The 19,072-nt window shown below is 38.8% G+C and overlaps 2 protein-coding genes across 6 annotated transcripts; one reads left to right on the top strand and one right to left on the bottom strand.

Moving 5' to 3' along the window:
- Positions 1–870: 870 nt before the first annotated feature.
- Positions 871–10,661, bottom strand: LOC114463723 (DEP domain-containing mTOR-interacting protein). 4 transcript variants are annotated; one of them, XM_028447474.1, is made up of 10 exons: positions 10,525–10,661; positions 7,340–7,430; positions 7,045–7,223; positions 5,869–5,992; positions 4,788–4,966; positions 4,439–4,648; positions 4,234–4,359; positions 1,754–1,824; positions 1,481–1,585; positions 871–1,370 (listed from the first exon to the last, which is right to left on the bottom strand). In XM_028447474.1, the coding sequence occupies exons 2-10, from the start codon at positions 7,420–7,422 to the stop codon at positions 1,245–1,247; spliced, it is 1,203 nt and encodes a 400-aa protein (XP_028303275.1). In that variant the 5' UTR covers positions 7,423–7,430; positions 10,525–10,661; the 3' UTR covers positions 871–1,244. The 4 variants fall into 4 exon arrangements, with proteins under 4 accessions (XP_028303275.1, XP_028303274.1, XP_028303271.1 ...); XM_028447473.1 differs by lacking the exon at positions 10,525–10,661 and having other exon boundaries at positions 7,045–7,255; positions 7,340–7,427; XM_028447470.1 differs by lacking the exon at positions 10,525–10,661 and having other exon boundaries at positions 872–1,370; positions 4,234–4,356.
- Positions 10,601–12,022, top strand: mafbb (v-maf avian musculoaponeurotic fibrosarcoma oncogene homolog Bb). Of its 2 annotated transcripts, none has more exons than XM_028447475.1 (2): positions 10,601–10,726; positions 10,840–12,022. In XM_028447475.1, exon 2 carries the CDS (start codon positions 10,888–10,890, stop codon positions 11,887–11,889), a length of 1,002 nt encoding a protein of 333 aa, XP_028303276.1. In that variant the 5' UTR covers positions 10,601–10,726; positions 10,840–10,887; the 3' UTR covers positions 11,890–12,022. The 2 variants fall into 2 exon arrangements, with proteins under 2 accessions (XP_028303276.1, XP_028303277.1); XM_028447476.1 differs by having other exon boundaries at positions 10,607–10,726; positions 10,845–12,022.
- Positions 12,023–19,072: the final 7,050 nt, after the last annotated feature.

The raw sequence follows: 19,072 nt of genomic DNA, 5'->3' as shown, positions 1-19,072 counted from the left end.
TTTTTTTAATATACACATCTCCATAGTGACTATCCTCAAGAGCTGCTGCAAGTCCACATCAGTACAAAGCATATTGGTATCAATTGCAAATAACACATATTTTAGTTTTTCACTTACTATACAAATATTATTGATATAAATTATGAACATTTTCGGTCCCAAAACTAACCCCTGTGGTACCCCATATTTAATATGTATTCAACATGATTTGTTCTGGGTTGTCTGTACAAACTGTTTTATATTACATAAATCACTTTTTATCCAATACCCTTAAAACCATACTTTTCCATTTTTCTAATAAGTATACTGTGGTCAACTGTATCAAATTCCTTCTTAAGATCTAAGAACACTCCAATTGTATATTCAGTTTTATCAATACTATTGGTTATTTCTTCAATTAAATCTGTTAGAGCTTGTCATGTTGATCGTTTATTCCTGAAACTACACTGCCTATCTGTCAATAATTCATTTTTTTTCTTCAAAACCATCATATCTATTTATAAATATTTTTTCTAATATTTTAGAGAACTGTGGTAATATTGAGATTGGCCTGTAGTTTGTGAATAGGTGTCTGTCTCCAGCTTTGTGAATAGGAAAATATGAATATATTGTATGAACATGATATTATTCTGTACAAAAATATGATTACATTGTACAAAAACATATTTTATTGTACAAAAAGATGACATTTTTCATAAAAATGATATTATTGTGTAAGAACAATATGACTATATTGTACAAACATGATATTATACTGTAAAAAAGTAGGATTATATTGTACAAACATATTATATTGTACAAACACAGTATAGTGTACAAAAACAATATGATTATATTGTACAAACAGTGTGATTATATTGTACAAACAGTGTGATTATATTGTACAAATGTGATTTAATATTGTAACAAAAACATGATTATATTGTACAAACATGATACACATACCCCCGTCACCATATCTCAAAAATTATTCATATGATCAAAATAAAAATTTATAGTGTGCCAATTGAATTATTAAAGAACAATTGGTAAAAATCCTGAAAGTCCTGAAAAACTGTTGAAATGACATGGAATGACCCATTGTGTATTTTAAGACGTTTCTATCTGATCTACTGTCGCTCTTAATTTTCCAAATGTTAGCCGTCACGACAAGTGACCGAGAATATTTTGTTATGCATTGGAGTTTATTTGAATAGTTGTTTTACACAACTAGTATACAAAAACAGAATGTAAATCAAATGGTTTTATTCCTGTGGCTCCATAACCTCGAGCACAAGAGTCCGAGGTCCAGTCATCACCAGTCTGGAGACGGTTCTGTAGTCCAGGTAGAGGACACACTGTCCATTCACCTGGCACACAAACTGACACACCTACAATTATAATAATTTAAAAAGAAACATCATGTAACAAGCCTTGTTTTCCTTTGGGACACATTAATGCAATTTACAGAATTATTTCTATTCCGATGAACTGGTTGTACCTGAACTCCAGCAGCTGCTGCAGGACTTCCAGGATCCACAGCCTGCACGTAGCATGGAGCTACACCTCTGACAATGAAGCCACAACCCAAAGCATCTCCAATCACCTACAGTATATGATCAAAGCACAGGTAACTTTTTTTATTCTATTCTACAATGATATTAACAGAAATTCTTCCCAACATTGACTGTTTTCTACTCAATATACAATTAACTATGGTGAACGTCATACATTACTTAAAGCTTGATTAAAGTCCTACATAATAAAAACTCACCGTCAGCACTTTCTTAATGAATGGTGCTCCTGGTGACAGTAACTCCTCACATGTAACACGTCTTTTTAACACTGTGAGGTCAGAAAATTATATATTGGCATGATTTCACAAACAAAGACTCAACAAAACAAATCAAACAAGAAAGAAACTGTGTTATTTTAAATGTTTGTTTCAAACCTGTTACCAGCCTGTCAAAATACGCACTGTATGGGGAATAGGTAAAATAATACACATTAAATAAAAGCACTCAGAGAAGCCTCTGCCCAGTGCCAAATATCGTTGTTGCCAGATATTGGGAGAAGTTTCTACAGTCAGACCTGTAGATACAGTATGGGCACGCCCATTTTTTTTTTTTTTTTAAATCACCGCAAATGCGCAATCCAGATCGGATTGGGATGTAACTCTGTGGGGTATTTAAGGAACCAACCAGACATAAGTGGGTTAAAAGTCATTAAGATCAGTCGACAAATCAAAATGTGATTTTTTTTAGAAATTTCCCCAATGATTTAATTTTCAAACTGATCCAGAATCAGTATAATGTTACAGATCCGCTACAAAATTTACTGGACTCTTCCATGGCGTAAGGTCTGTCTTCAATTAAACATTGGTAAAAAATTGTTATGTACTTTTGATGTGACCTCGCTAACAGACAAACATGTAAATAAATAACCGCTGGTGAAAATATTAGCTCCTTTTCTCAATTATTTAATTCAGTTACACATATAGTCACATATTTAGAACATTAAATTGTAATAACAGTAACCCCCCCGTTTTTTCCTGACTTACCACTCGTATGAATGGATATGAATGATGTGAATGAATAATGGTTTCTGTAACACGCTTTGAGTCTCCTTGAAAAAAGCTCTACATAAATCTAAGCCACTATTATTAATATAAGGGGGGCAAATACAAAAAAAATCTTGATTATGGGTGTGGCTCCTGGAGCAGTTAAGACATGCCCAGTCTATACTATATAATCTACAAAGAAAAATCTATGCTATGCTAACTAGCTACTTAACACTCACTATACCTCTCTATTCACAATTTTCTCAGTCCAACCTACTCACCACAGATTGTAGAGCTCACAGGTGATAGTTTTTATAAAAGGGGCGGAGCCAACAGTGCCTCGTTGTGACTCAGCCAATTGCAAAATTCAATTGTAATAGCTGGGTTTCAACCCATATAGGGCAGTCACTCTGACATTTTACAACAAAACATGCCAAATTGAAATACCTTGACCGAAATGTTGAGAGTTGGACCAGGATCAATCAATCAACAGCACTACTTACAGTAATACCAAAATATGTTTTTTTCCAGCAGATAAAAAGAGGTTTTGGGTTTTAGTTACTTTTTAAGCTCCTGGGTAGACTGCTTCTACAAACACTTGTGATACAATTAGATGTGCCAAAACTGCCCTGTTCTGATGCTAGTTGCAAAATCAGTGAGAAGATAATTTCATGTAATGGCGTTTATGGTCAAACATGTGAATCCAAGCCTGGCATCACAGAGTGAGAAGCAAATAATCTGATGCAATTGTGTGATAGATAGATAGATAGATAGATAGATAGATAGATAGATAGATAGATAGATAGATAGATAGATAGATAGATAGATAGATAGATAGATAGATAGATAGACAGACAGACAGACAGACAGACAGACAGACAGACAGACAGACAGACAGACAGACAGACAGACAGACAGACAGACAGACAGACAGACAGACAGACAGACAGACAGACAGACAGATAGATAGATAGATAGATAGATAGATAGATAGATAGATAGATAGATAGATAGATAGACAGACAGACAGATAGAAGACAGATAGATAGACAGACAGACAAACAGACAGACAGATAGAAGCCAGAACAAAACAGAGCAACAAGTTAACCACTATGAAAAAGTGTTTACTAACTACAATAATTGCATATCTTAAGATTTTATTTGTTCAGGCAACTTTTTTCAGGAAGTTTACGTTGATCTCCTGACTTGTTTCAACTGTTGAACTGCCAGTCATCCTCAGAGGTGTCTGCTGATTGCTTTGATGAGTCCTTATAAGTTGTTACTGGGCGTGGCCAGTGGTCAAATATTGCAGAATTGAGATTTTCCTGTTGTGCCTTTTCTTTCCCCATCCTTGGGGCCCAGTTACAACATATAAGGACACATCAAAGCGATCAGCAGATGCCTCTGAGGAAGACTGCAGTTCAGCAGTCAAAACACGTCCAGAGATAAAAGTAAACCTCCTGAAAAAAAGTTGTCTGAATAAATGAAACCTTAACATTATATTCAACAAGACAACAAAATGAACTTGCTGAAATTGTTACACGGAAGTAAAGGAAACATTAAAGCGATCAGCAGACGCCTCTGAAGAAGACTGGCAGTTGACATTCGAAACATGTCAGGAGATCAAAGTTAATTTCCTGAAAAACTGTTGTCTGAATAAATCAATAAATACAGTATTAATTTTGAGCACTTGCCTGATTTAGGATTAAATTTCACGACTGCAACTGGAAGAGAAGGGAATCCATCAGAGTGAAGCTGGAGGGCGTTCAAGCTGCCTCTTCTCCCACTGGTAAGCTGCTTTAGGTCTTTGTGGGATCCTTCTGTGTCAAAAAATATAATTTACAACATATTTAAAAACCATAGATTTAAAAGTAGGAACATCCTCATAATTTCTTGTACCTGACTGGAAAGCGTTGTTTCGCCCTTGAAGGCTTTTGTGTACAACAAACGGACTGTCGAGGTGGTGGTCGTTTTGTGCTGAGGCCACTACGCTGTCATCGTTGTCTTGCTCGCTTTCATTGAGCAGCTCAGAAAGACGCCTGCGCCGGCGAAAATTAATGCAGAACTGATAGAGCAAGCCGCTGTCAAAGAAATCATGCTTCTTTGTGACTGATGATGGTTTTTGAGAGAAAAGGAAGGAACACACACAGAGGGGGATTTGTGAGTGTAAAGACTACGTTTTCACAGTCAAGGTTTTTTTGTTTTGGATTGGAACAATCTCACTGCTGGCATAGATGCTTCCTCTCACCATGCTGAATGATGCCATGCTCCTGCAGGGCTCGGCTCAGCTCCAGGCCCTGACGCCGGCTCTCTGTCTCTCCGTTCTGAAGGAGCCAGTCAATGAACTGGCAGCCAGGGAATGAGCGGTGATATGAAACACCATGCTCTTCTCTCAACCTGAGAATCGAGTTCTTGTCTGCAATTAGACTGAGAAACACATGGAAAGTCAGTAATTAGATGGATCATACATGTGTCAAACTGTTCTCCTAAAGAAGATGCATTATATTTATCTCAGCTAATATTAAGTTTTTAGTACAGGAACGATGATATTTCTTGCAACAATATATTGCGATATTAAAAAGATACAAGATCTATCCTCAATGATATAAGTTTTTATCTTTGGAGGGTTGAAGCATCCCTTTCCATCGCTGCTACATTTGTCCCAGGTGAGTCTTTTCATCGCTGGAGACAAAGTCCATGGCTGTGTTTTAAATGTCGCACTCCGTACTATACACTACAAACTTAATGAGTATATACTGTCTAATATATACTATTAGTATGGTTAGGATAAGTGTTCCCATTGAAGTATACTTCCAAGTTTCCCAAGATGTATTTGGATCCTACATAAACCTGAACCACATTGAGGCTAAATATCTCTGTTGATTCTCCACCTTTGAAAGTTCTCAAAACATTTGAAGTGAAAAAGTGACCAAGTAAAATATCAACATTCTATTTGGTCACTTTGACCGCGACCAAGTAGAGTAGACCAACGTGAATTTTGATCCATAAAACTCACGTAGACACATTTCATGCCGACATTTCAGAGTTTTCCAAAGACCCTCCATTGTGCTACTGACAAAACTTCCGGTTAACTTCAAAACAAGAGCCCCATTTTCATAAGAGTTAAAAAAAACAAAAAATGATAGAACAGAAGAAGAGATGCTTTTGTTTTGAAAAGGGGATGTTTGATTTTTGTGCTCACAATGCATGGGGCGGTTGAGTATGGCTAGTGTGCCCACCGTGCATACTATAGTATACATATACATATATGTATATATATCGTGAACTCCCACCCCTACTTTTTTGGCTTAGGTTTTTCTTGTTCTTACTGTTCATACAGTCGTTGTCCTCGCATGAAGATTTTCACCTCCGTGTTGAAGGGAAATGTGCCGTCGTCCTTACGAAAGCGGTACAGCAGATTGGCGTCCTTGAACACAGGCTGCTTATCCAATACTATATGAAAACACAAGGTAAAAGCATTCAGTTTCGTTCACACTCACGGACCCTCATTTATCAACCTTGCATGAAGATGGGTGTAAATCTGAGCTCACATTGTGTCGTACGACAGGACCAACGTGTGATTCATGAAACATTCATATCTAACCAATCCCAGCGTACAAATGATCGGGTGTTGATAAATACGACGGCTGAATTTGATCGTCATTAACTTGTTACATCCTCCTGTTTTTCGGAGGCCCCGCCCACTGAGGTCAAACAAGAAAAGAAGCTTTTCCAAGATGAAAATCGGCATCTTCACAACTGAGGTGGAGCAAAACAAAGATGTGCTTGTTGAACGTGTGAAGACTGGAATTTAAGAAGCGCATTTAAATGCTATGTGGAAGAGAATCAGCTACTGAGCAGTTGACGTCTGCCCCCCTGTGTGCGCTTAGAACAACTTCACAACTGAGATCCAGGAGACACACGGAAATATGACGTTTATCAACCTCACTCCGCACACTTTAGGCAATGAATATCACATTAAAAGAAATGAACAATAGAAACGCTAATAAAAAGCCTTAAAATTAGTAAATGTTGTCCCTTGTCTGCATTTGTTATGCCTTCAGCCAATTTCACCTATAATTCATCACATTACTGATTAAATACTGTAGCGCATTTGTGAAAGTTTAAGGAACTATTGACATTTAAATAGTGCTCCTGCTTAGTAGCAGAGTTTATTAGCAGGGTTATTAGATTTTCTGTGAAAGAAAAACCAAAAAAGTGGTATCAGTAAATAAAATTCATTTTATTTAGTTTAATTGTTTTAATAATTAATTTAGATCTGTTCCGAATTCATGTCTGCTAATGTTTAAATGACAGTGGAGGCTTGTTTAATACTTTATTTTCAGTTAGATTATCGTACACAAACTCAGACCTGACGTGAGATCTGATCGTAGCGTACGATCACGTCAGCATTGATAAATACCGAAGCTTGCTTGAAAATGGTCAAACACACATCGTACGCTCAGATTGATAAATGAGGCCATGGTCATTATGTGCCGTCTTACCGTGGTGAACGATGTCGTGGTCCATGAGGTGCTGCATGAGACACACAGCTGTGGCTCGATCAATAGCTTCCTTATGGTTCACCAGCCAATCAATGAGCTCCTCTGCCACGAAACAGTTGGGATATGTTCGCAGGTGGTAGCGTCTCTCCTTGATCAGTTTTCCATCGTGAAGTTTCAACCTCAATGAAGTGTTTAGATAAAATGTACATTCCTTACACACACAGAGACTCATAGAAGTTGGAAAAGCCCTGTTTTCTGCAGTAGATCAAACAACCCACAAACTTTTCCCTCTTACCTGAGTTGTTCACCTGCGATCATGACTTCAGCCTTATGGTGTCGGGCCACAGCTTTTCTCTTAATGCTACCTGTTTTCTCCATTCTCTTATCTGTGCTCAGAAGGTAAGTGGAGAGCACTTTTCAATAACGCCTATGTGTTTACAAAACAGCTGTGGTAACACACAGAACTACATGTCTATGAGGGAAGGCTGTTGTGTATACAGAACAGAAAGCATCAATACACAATGACCTAAAGGAGAGGAGAGAGCTATGGAAAGTAGTCTGAGCATAAATAATTATAATAATGATATAATCAGGGGCTTTCACCTTTATTTATTGTTATATATGTTTACACATGTATGAAATTTGTTCTCTGCATTGACCCATGCCTGACGAGCAGTTGGGAGCAGTTGGTGGTTAAGGGACTTGCAACAACACACAGTGATGGCCCGGGTGAGATTCAAACCGGTGATGTAATGCAGTGACGTGCAGTCAGGTTTAGCAAGGTAGTCAGTGCCTACCCAAGGGTGAATTGATATTTTGATTATTTGTTATAATTATAATATAATTATAAATTATTTATTTTTTAATTTCCGATAGCCTACAATACCTATAAGTTTGAAAGTGTCAGCATTTTGTGCTTTTCATAGACCAAATTGCTAAACATCGCTATTTCCTAACCGCTGTAAGGCAGGAGAAGGCCACACCCTTTCTCAAAGGCACGTTGCTGCTCTGCCTCTGTTCCCATTGCGTGTTTTTATGTGTTTGCGCATGCACAGTCATTTCCCCAAGATGACAACCATTCACATTCAAAGGCAGCATAGAGAGCTGCCTTTGGACGTGCTATGCTAAATGCTATACCTAAGTTCACAGTGCGTTAGTGAATTAATATCACGTGACCGCGCTACGATCTCTAGCTAGTGGGCGGGATAACACTACAGTCAGGATGACAGCGCTAGACACGATAAAGAACCTTTTTTTTGAGGAAAAATTACAGCTTTTAAAAGATGGGAGACCAACACCTGAGCTACCAGACCTTCAGCTAAGGTAAGGTCAGAAAATTGTTCGTATTTTCCACAGTGAAGGGAAGGACTGGCTTTGTGGATGCGCCTCACTGAGGCTGTTCTGAGTTGTTGTTGTCATTTTCTCCGTGTTTCTGTGTTTCCAACACAAACAACGGATGTGCTGTCGTGTCATGAGATATATCTTGTTGGGAGAGTATGGAGGCTATATTAAATAATTATTTATTTTTCTTTAATGGTGTTTTATGATGTTGATTTTGTTAGATGGCTAAATACTTGTTCATGTGGATCTTGTTGGGTTTTTTCTTTCTTATTATGAATTTTATATTTTGATAAGCGCATTGAGATGACGTTGTTGTAAATTGCGCTATACAAATAAAGTTGAATTGAATTGAATTGAATTGAATTAACACTTGCCAGCAGAAACAAATGAAACTGTCATTGGTGTTGACATTGGTGGTCTCGATTTGGAATGCCCTGCCTACCCAACCCTAGTGCTCACGGCACGTCACTGATGTAATGTAATATCAGTGATATTATCAATTATTATACAACAGTTCCGAATGCGGGATTTGATTGAACTACAGACAATGCAAGAGTGCTGATATAGGGCAACAACGCACAGGAACTTCTTACAAATTCATATCACTCCGCTGTCCAGCTGATCTAAATACCGTTACATCTTGGGCTACATAATACAGTACACTGTCACTACGTTCACACTGCAGATCTTAATGCATAATTTTGATTTTTTCAAAAACTCAAATTTTTGTGTGTGGTCGTATCTAATACATATTAAATGCGTCTTCAATCAGTTTGGAGTATGAACAGATTGTGACTCTGAAGTGATGCGCATGCGCAGCAGAGGTCCTAAGGTGACCAATGACCTTATGGTGTTTAGTGAAGTAAATATGGAGGCGTCCAGTGTAGGACTGTGTGTCGCGCTGAGAAATGTTCTTTCCAACAGAAGTCAGCACTCCATAACTTTAAGAAGAGTGAAAAAGAAGAGAGCCATGTTTATCGCTCTAGCCGTTTGCTGTGATGGTTGCTACATCTGTACAACGGACTGTTTGGATACGCGCAGTCGGAGCCAAAAGTAGTGGGAGAAAAGGATCAAAGTGCACAGACCCAGTGTGAAGTCTCCCAAAGCAGCATTTGGAGATAGTGGGAAACCATTATGGGATGCAAGCTCAGGCTTGATCACCCTGTAGCTGGCCACCTTTGATGAGGGTGTCTAATCTGTAACGTAGTGTCACGATTCAACTTCTTTTTGGAACTTGCTGGAATTATTACGTGCAAGTCAAGGAAACATCCAAGCAATCAGCAGACATCTTTGAAGAAGATTGGCACTTGACAGTCGAAACATGTCAGGAGATCAAAGTACATTTCCTGAAAAACAGTTATCTGAATAAATGCCTTAACATATTAGCTTTTGCTTCACTAGTAAGGTCTACTTGTACTATTGCACCAAAAACCTTAATGATAATAATAATAAGAAGAATAATAGTTTTAGTGTTAAAAAACAAAACAAAGTGATGGACTTCATAAGTTGCAATAGGTTTAAATGTACAAAAGGAGGAGAAGGATTCTCTCTAACTTTTGCTCAATTGGAATTACAGTTTTATATATTTTATGTTGGAAGGCGTCCTTTCTATTCATACCACTGCATTTGCTTCTTATGTTTAACTAAAAACACTGATTTCACAGCCTTATCCTTTTTAGAGTCCTGTAGTGTAGATGCTTAGCCACAAGATGTGAGCATTTCGCTGTGAGTGATGAAAACATCAGTTTGTAGAGCAGATATTCTAACCTGCTTCACTGTCTTTACAATTAAATTAGACCATCCAGTCTGACCTGTGTCAGGATTTGCAATGTAACACGTTTCCAAGCTAATTTAAATATTGTAAAATTAAAATGCAGGCCAAAAGTCAATGAAAATAAGTCCAACACGAGTTTTAGGACATTTAGAAGGTATTTGCTTGTGAGTTTGCGTATTAATCGATGCACATCTGATCAAATCTGGTGAACTGTTGTCATGCAAAACGTCGAAATAAAGGAGTTCTCCCTGTGTGTGCAGGAGTTTATGGGTTCAGGTCAAATGATAGTCTATCACGGCTCTATGGTGGGGAGGGGGACTCTCTCTCTCTCTCTCTCTCTCTCTCTCTGCTATTATGTAAATCACCTTCTGCGCGTTTCCATTGGAGAGCTGTGTGGAGGTGTAGTCCGGAAGGCGTGACATCAGGCCAGTGCTGCTTTATGAGGAAAGTGCACGTCTCCCCTGCAGCCAGAGGTGCGTGCGGGTCTTTGGCACGAGCGGACCTTCACATGATCGCTGTAGAGTCCAAACCCGGTGCGAGGCGCTGATTTACACACAGAAACAGAAGGTGGGAGCTGATTTTTCTTATTATTATTTACAAAAAAACAACACTTATCCGTGGGCTTTGCTCAAAGTTCAGCAGTGTTTATGTTTTATTAACCTGATCTGACTCCATGACAGATCAGTGGACCTTTGGAGCTTCTTGACGAAGAGTCGGACGTGCGTATTATGACCGCTGAGGCGCACGCACACACCAAGGGACCCCACAAACCCACCGCCATGGATTTCGTCAGTGAATTTGACTTGATGAAGTTCGGTGTGAAGAAAGAGACGGTGCACGGTCTGGATCGCACCTTCATCGGCCCGTGCAGCCAGATCCAGAGACCGGACTCGGTGTCCTCCACCCCGGGCAGCACGCCCTGCAACTCGGTCCCCTCGTCCCCCAACCTGGTCCCCAACGAGCAGAGGAACAACCCGGGGAACGACCACTTTTGGATACCTAACAACGGTGGGTACCCTCAGCAGATGTACCCTCAAACTTTTGGTCTGACACCCGAAGACGCAGTGGAGGCCCTGATCGGGGTCACGGCCCCGCAGGGACACCCCAGTGCGCCCCACGGCCACATGGCCCCGCATTTCCAGAGTGATTACGAGGGGTACGGTCACCTGTCCGAGCCCGTGCAGCAGTACCCGGGCCTGCCCGACATGCAGGGCATCAACTGCCCAGAGCCCTATCTGAAGGACGAGACGGAGCTCACGTCCCCGGAGTCCCCCGAGGACCAGCAGCAGGTGACCGGTGCGCACCACCCGCTCCAGCCTCCCCACCACCACAACCACCACCACCACCACCACCGGCGCTCCTCCAGTGCAGACGCGCACTTCTCCGACGACCAGCTGGTGTCCATGTCCGTCCGGGAGCTGAACCGGCTCCTCAGGGGCCTCAGCAAGGACGAGGTGATGCGTCTGAAGCAGAAGCGTCGGACCCTGAAAAACCGCGGCTACGCGCAGTCCTGCCGCTACAAGCGCGTGCAGCAGAAGCACGTCCTGGAGCACGAGAAGACCAGCCTGGTGACGCAGGTGGAGCATCTGAAGCACGAGCTCAGCAGACTGATGCGCGAGCGGGACGCCTACAAGTTAAAGTGTGAGAAACTGTCCGGTGAGAACTGTTACCATGAAGCGGGTTCCACCAGCGACAACCCGTCCTCACCCGAGCCCGAGTACCTCATGTGACTTTATACCAAGCCCTGGACATCACACAGCTATTCTACAGGGTTGGGGTCAATTACATGTTTCAATTACAATTACTTCTTCAATGATACATGTTCATTTACAACTAAATTATGATTATTGTTATTATTATTTTTTATCCTCAGAAAGTCAATTGCAATTATGTTCTCAATTACTAAAGTTGATCAACAATTAATCACAATTACTGAGCCTGAAATAAATAACTTGAAGGTAAAATTAAAGTTAACCTTCCTCTTGTGTTAACTTTATGTTAGCATCTCTAATAATAATAATAATAATATCCTAAATCAGTTGTAAAATACATTAAAAACAAATGTGACTTTGACCAAGCCCTGGACATCACACACTTATTCTGTCACACCGGGGATGGGGTCAATTACAATTTTTCAATTACAATTACGTCTTCAAATATCAATGTTCAATTGTGATTATGGTGACCAACATTTTTTTCCAAATGACAACTAAAATTGCACTTATTATTTTTCCCCTGAAAGTAAATTACAATTTCGAAAGTTCAATTACAATGAATCACAATTACTGAGCCTACACTAAAAGAAATATTATTATTCATCTAATTTGTTTTTCATCTCTTGGTTACCTTGTCAGACTTCCTTATCCATAAAAATATAGGTTTAAATATTTTTGGTGTGTCAGGATACCCCTCAATTTATATTTTTATATATTTTATTAAATGGTAAAATGATTCTGAAGATTCACTGACAGGTAAACTTGATATGAAACATATTGTATTGATTGTTAACTATGTGTAAGCCATAGAACTGTACCATGGTTCACCAGGGTTGCGTTTAATTAAATTGTAATTGACATTTTTTCATATAATTTCCATCACTATTATAATTACAAAGTCAATTATCTGAACTCAATTACAATTGACCCCAACCCTGTATCACATACAAATCACAGCAATTTATAATTGTATCACATCATGCATGCAGGTCATGTATGATATGTTTATTATAGAGGTCTAAAGACATGGCTGCATTTTCCTCTGATGGATTTTACTTGAAATCAATAGATTTTTTTTTCTTCCTTTTTCTTTTTGGCTTTATTCACGATATGCGTTTAATCTTTATGTTCCTGCGCCTCTTCATTCTGGTGATTTACTGAATATCTGAAGCTCGAATCATACGTTGTGTGCTTTGTTTCCAATAGAAAAAAACATCTTCCAAACAATGCAATAACATTACACTTAGTTATATTTTTATTAAGCCATGCAGTTCTGCTGGGCAGATGATGTTGTTCCTTATTTGCCTTTATTATTATTTTTTAAAGATGTATATATATATATATATATATATACAATCATGCAAAAGAGAAATTGAACTTGTTTTTCATTTACTGTGTTTTTTCATGTACTATGATCAATAAACCTATACAGTGACTTTTTAAAAATGTTTCTCATATGGAAAATTAAATTTTTACTATAAAAAAAGGAAATATCTACGACTGTCGACTTTTAAATGAAGGATAATGTCGTCTGCATCACAACGAGAAGTGTAACTGATTATTTTGTTTGAAGAATTTTAAAGAGACATACATAATCAATATATTCCTTTAATAAATTTGACTATGTCAGTTTTTTTGGGATATATTCCTTTAAGATATAAACGTTGCAAACATTCTAGTTATTTCAACACTATCACACACATTTTCTATTCCTGCTCAGAAAAAGGCGTAACCGGGGGTGTCGATTATCATTTTAGTTCAGGGGCCAAATACGGAGCAGATTGATCTCAAGTGGGCCACAGATTTTAGGCAGGAAAACGACACATTTCAACATTATTGTGCCCGAGTTTACATTTCTAGATATATAATAAATGACAAAATAAGAAACTTACCATATCCAAGCAATAAGTGACAGATATCAGTTCCAACAAGGATCTTCACTTAAAATTTTCTAGATTTTTTTTAACAATTTCTATTTTTTTTTCAACTGTTTAACATGAAAAATGACTGCAATCATGCGATATTAGCACCAGAAAAACTGTGAGCCTCTTCAAATATTGTCGAGTTTTATTTACACAATGATTCATGTTTTCTCTGTCAATTTTACTTTCTCCTGTGGGCCAAATCAGATGTTCCTAAGGGCCAAATTTGGCCCCTGTGCCTTGAGTTTGACACATGGCCAGGCTAAACCTTCAGTCAGCTGACACACATACAGTGCATACAAAAGCAAGCATACATTTATTTTGAAAGGCTAAACCTGCAGTCAGGTGACACACATACAGTGCATATAAAAGCAAGCACACTTTTATTTTGAAAGTCTAAACCTGCAGTCAGGTGACATACATACAGTGCATATAAAAGCAAGCATACATTTATTTTGAAAGGCTAAACCTTCAGTCAGCTGACACACATACAGTGCATATAAAAGCAAGCACACTTTTATTTTGAAAGGCTAAACCTTCAGTCAGCTGATACACATACAGCGCATTTAACACACATGTTAAACTCATGGCCCAGGGGCCAAATCTGGCCCTTTGGAACACTGAATTTGGCCTGCAGGAGAAAGTAAAAATGAATCTTTGTGTAAATGAAACTCAACACTCCTGGTGCTTATATCGTATGATTGGAGTTATTTTTAATGGTAAACTGTTGAAAAAACACAAAATTCTTAGAAAACACTTTCCTTTTCCTCAAATCATTACATAATATTTCCCTTAATTAAATATAAATTGGTCACAAAATTTAGGAAATTTAAAGTGAAGATCCTGTTGGAACCGATATCTATAGTTATTGTTTGGATATTGTTGGTTTCTTACATATTTTGTATTTTATGTATATGTAGAAGTACAATAATTTTTTTTTTTTTTATTATTAATTATTTTGATTGTCAAAAGCTTTATTCAAACACTTCACAATTGTCCAAGTCATTGCATTCTGTTCTCAGATCTTTGGTTGAAAACTAAAAGCACTAACAATAGTGTTGTACATGAGTCCCTTTAGCAGCGAATGACGGGACGAGTGTCTTTCTATTCTTCCCTGAACTTTGACCTTGGTGGAGCGCTGCTTCCTGTGGGAGCGTGGCATGTGAAAGCACCGGGGGCCGACAGCGTAGAGGCTGTAGGGCAAAGATAAAATAGAGTGGAAATCAGGCTTCCCTTCAGCTCTCTTCCTCACACAAACAGATCACCTCTGCATTCATTAACAGAGGAAGAGAAAAAACAACCAAGCTCTAGAACACAAGTGTCAAACTCAAGGCACGGGTGCCACGCCGGCCCTTTAGAACATCCATTCGGCCTGCAGGGGAAAAGTAAAAATGGCTGAGAGAACATGAATCATTGTGTAAGTCAGTGTTTCTCACATGGAGGTACGCGGTTGCACAAAGGGGTACTAGAGAGAGAGAGTGGAAAATTAACAAACTAGGAGTCAGTGTTGGTCCCACCCCAGACCTGATATGATCAACATAAGGTGCCCACACTTGAAAACCCTCAGCCTGACATTTGAAAAATCCTCAAAAATATTAACTGACACAAAAAATTATTTACATTGATTTATTGTGACCAAGCTAAGCACTTCAGTGAATTAATAGTTGGAAATGGATCATCCATTACATTTACAATACCGGTAGGGGAATAAAACATTAATAAATATGATTACTCACCCATTTACGCATAGAATTTTATTACGTAGTAGTTTCTGTGACAAACACAAAGATAAAAAATGTTGCCACTAATCAAGAGCCCTGAGTGAATGTCACGTTACAGCAAGGTACCAATGCTCCACCTCCTTTCTTTCTTTAAAATCAGTCCACCACAATGTTTTTTCAAAATTCTCAAAACCAGAATTTTTTGTTCATTACCTAGAATCCCCCCATTAGTACCAATGTTTTGGTGTGAGAATGGTTGGTGGGTATTACAGTTAAACACACCGGTCTACACACACACACACACACACACACACAGACGGACGGACGATGAACTGATGACAATACCCTACGGCCATTGTTGGCCGAGGGTAAAAACTACACACTATTCAGGGGCCGCTATATGACTGTTTTTCAAACTTGGGGTCGTAACCCCGTATAAGGTCTGCTGAAGTTTAAATGGGGTCGCCTGAAATTTCTGATAACTTTACATAGATTTTTTTAATTATTTTTTTTTTTAATAAAAACAACACATCTTAAACTGCATTTTTACAATTGAACTTTGTGAAATATAAATCTAGTTCAACTAAAATGCAGTAAAATAAATAAATATCTGAGCTCAAACATGATCAAAAATGTCTTTGGGGTTGACAAAAATTCTTGTTATAAAAATGAGGTCACGATCCACGAATCCAAGTCCCCCCTTTGTCCGACTACAACATTTTTCTTAGAAAACAATTTAAAAACAACTATAGATCATAATGATGGAACGAACGAGTGATAACACACATTTTAAAGAATCTCATTTTGTAAATAAGTGGAAGGAAACAGTATTAAGTGTAGTCGTTCACAACCTTTTTTGGACCGTGACCCTATTTTTATTACAATATTTTTTTTTCTAGAACAACATTTTTGATCATGTTTGAGCTCAGATATTTTTTTTGACTGCATTTTAGTTGAACTAGATTTATATTTCACAAAGTGAAAGTATAGAAATGCAGTTGTTTAAGAAAACAAAGAACAATTAAAACAAAAACAAAATGAATTTTAATGGGATCCTCCACTGTTTTTACAAACGTGGCCTAAAACCTTTGAAATGTCCTTATTAGAAGATCTACAGTATGTCTAACTAAATGCATTATTTTGCACCATATTCATTGTATTAACTTTTAAAAATGGGACTACTTTACCGTTTTACGACCTGTGCACCGCTATCTTGAAATCACATGACTGATGACATGACCTTTTATTTCAAAGATTCTTGAGAAAGTTGTGGCGGCTCAGCTCTGTGACTTCCTTCAAAACAACAGCCTGTTCGAGGACTTCCAGTCAGGTTTTAGAGCTCAACACAGCACAGAGACTGCTTTAGTTAAAGTAACTAATGATCTACTCTAGGCTTCAGATGAAGGACGACTCTCAGTGCTGGTTTTATTAGATCTTAGTGCAGCTTTTGACACTATAGATCACTAAATTCTACTAGAGAGATTAGAGGAATTACTTGGAATCAAAGGGACTGCCCTAAACTGGTTTAAGTCCTACCTATCTGATAGGTACCAGTTTGTACACGTGAATAATAAGTCTTCTGTGTACACTAAAGTAAGCTACGGGGTTCCTCAGGGCTCTGTGCTAGGTCCAATCCTCTTCTGTATCTATATGATCTCCCTTGGTAATGTCATGAGAAAATACTCTGTTAACTTCCACTGCTATGCTGATGATACCCAACTGTATGTATCAATGAAGTCAGGTGAGACAAATCAGCTATCTAAACTTGAGGCCTGTCTAAAGGACATTAGGGCCTAGATGGACCAAAATTTTCTTCTTCTCAACTCAGACAAGACTGAGGTCATTGTACTGGGCCCACGACACCTTAGAGAAACCTATGCTAGCCTAACTGCCCTAGATGGCATTACTCTGGCACGAAGCACCACTGTTAGAAACCTTGGGGTTCTATTTGATCAGGATTTATCCTTCAACTCTCACATAAAACAAACTTCAAGAACTGCCTTCTTTCATCTCCGTAACATTGCTAAAATCAGATCTATCCTGTCTCAGGGCAACGCCGAAAAACTAGTCCATGCTTTTGTTACCTCTAGACTGGATTATTGTAATTCTCTTTTAGCAGGCTGCCCGAGCAAGTCGCTTAAGACACTTCAGCTGGTTCAAAATGCTGCCGCACGTGTACTGACTAAAACTAGGAGAAGAGATCACATTACTCCTGTATTAGCCGCTCTGCATTGGCTTCCCATAAAATATAGAATAGAATTCAAGATTCTTCTTCTCACTTATAAAGCCCTAAATGGACAGGCACCAGCCTATCTCAAGGAGCTTGTAGTGCCATACAATCCCCCCAGAACACTACGCTCTCAAAATGCTGGACTACTCGTTGTTCCATTTGTCTCTAGAAGTAGTATAGGAGGAAGAGCTTTCAGTTATCAGGCCCCACTTCTCTGGAACCATCTACCAACCACGGTTCAGGGGGCAGACACCCTCTCTAGCTTTAAGGCTCAAAACATTCCTCTTTGGTAAAGCTTTTAGTTAGGAACCAGCTCATAGCTCATAGTTAAGATGCAATAGGCATAGACTGCCGGTGGGGTCTGGCATGCTCGGTTGGAGAGAGGTTGGAGAGGGTGTTAAGAGAGAGGTCATTTAGGTTAGAGAGGGACCGGAGAGGGTCCCATTCCTCTCTCTAACACTCCCTCTATGTCTGCTTCTTCCCTTGTGTGTTTGCTCCTGTACTCCTTCTGGCTTTTGTCTTGCAGGTCCGTGGGATCCTTAGTGTGGAGTTACAGAGTCTCAGCAACTCTGTCTCCACCCTTTTCTCTGCACACACCCAACACAACATAACGTGGATGGCTGTTCATCATAGGAATGGGATCCACACAAGGTTCCTGCTGCTTAACAGAAGGTTTTCCTTGCCGCCATGATGAATTCATGTTGGGTGTGGGATACATATGTATGTGTATATACGTATATATGCATATGTGTGTATCCATAAAATGAAGAGTCCGTCCTTTAGACTGCTCTACTGTAAAGTGTCTTGAGATACCATTGGTTATGATTTGGCTCTATACAAATAAAAGATTGATTGATTGATTGACATGATTAGACGTGGTTAGCCCGTATTAGCTTATTGAGCTCTATAGGAGGCATACAGGATCATTTAGCAGATTTTTCAGTCAAAATGACAACTTGTGCTGCTTTGGGTTTCTCTAAAAATCAGTAAAAGTATTAAAAAGTCGATATAAACCTCTTTTGTTTACTGAGAGATAATAAATTAAAACCGTGACCCGAAAAAATCTGTGGCCACAGGGGACGACAGTTCCCACTCTGCTGTTTGGTAGACGTCATTAATAAGAGAAGAAGAGCTCTGTGTGCATAATGCATACATTCACACGAAAAGAAGAAGAGCACATGCACACAGAGAGGTTTACATAATTTTTTTTTTTTTAACTTTTATTGATTTTTAGAGCAAACCAAAGCAGCACAAGCTGTCATTTTGACTGAAAAAGCTGCTCAATGATCCTGTACACAATAGAACACAATGGGTCCAATCACGTC

This window comes from Gouania willdenowi, chromosome 5 (genome assembly GCF_900634775.1).
Source record: "Gouania willdenowi chromosome 5, fGouWil2.1, whole genome shotgun sequence".
Lineage (NCBI taxonomy): Eukaryota > Metazoa > Chordata > Actinopteri > Blenniiformes > Gobiesocidae > Gouania > Gouania willdenowi.
This window is presented reverse-complemented; position numbering and strand designations above follow the sequence as displayed.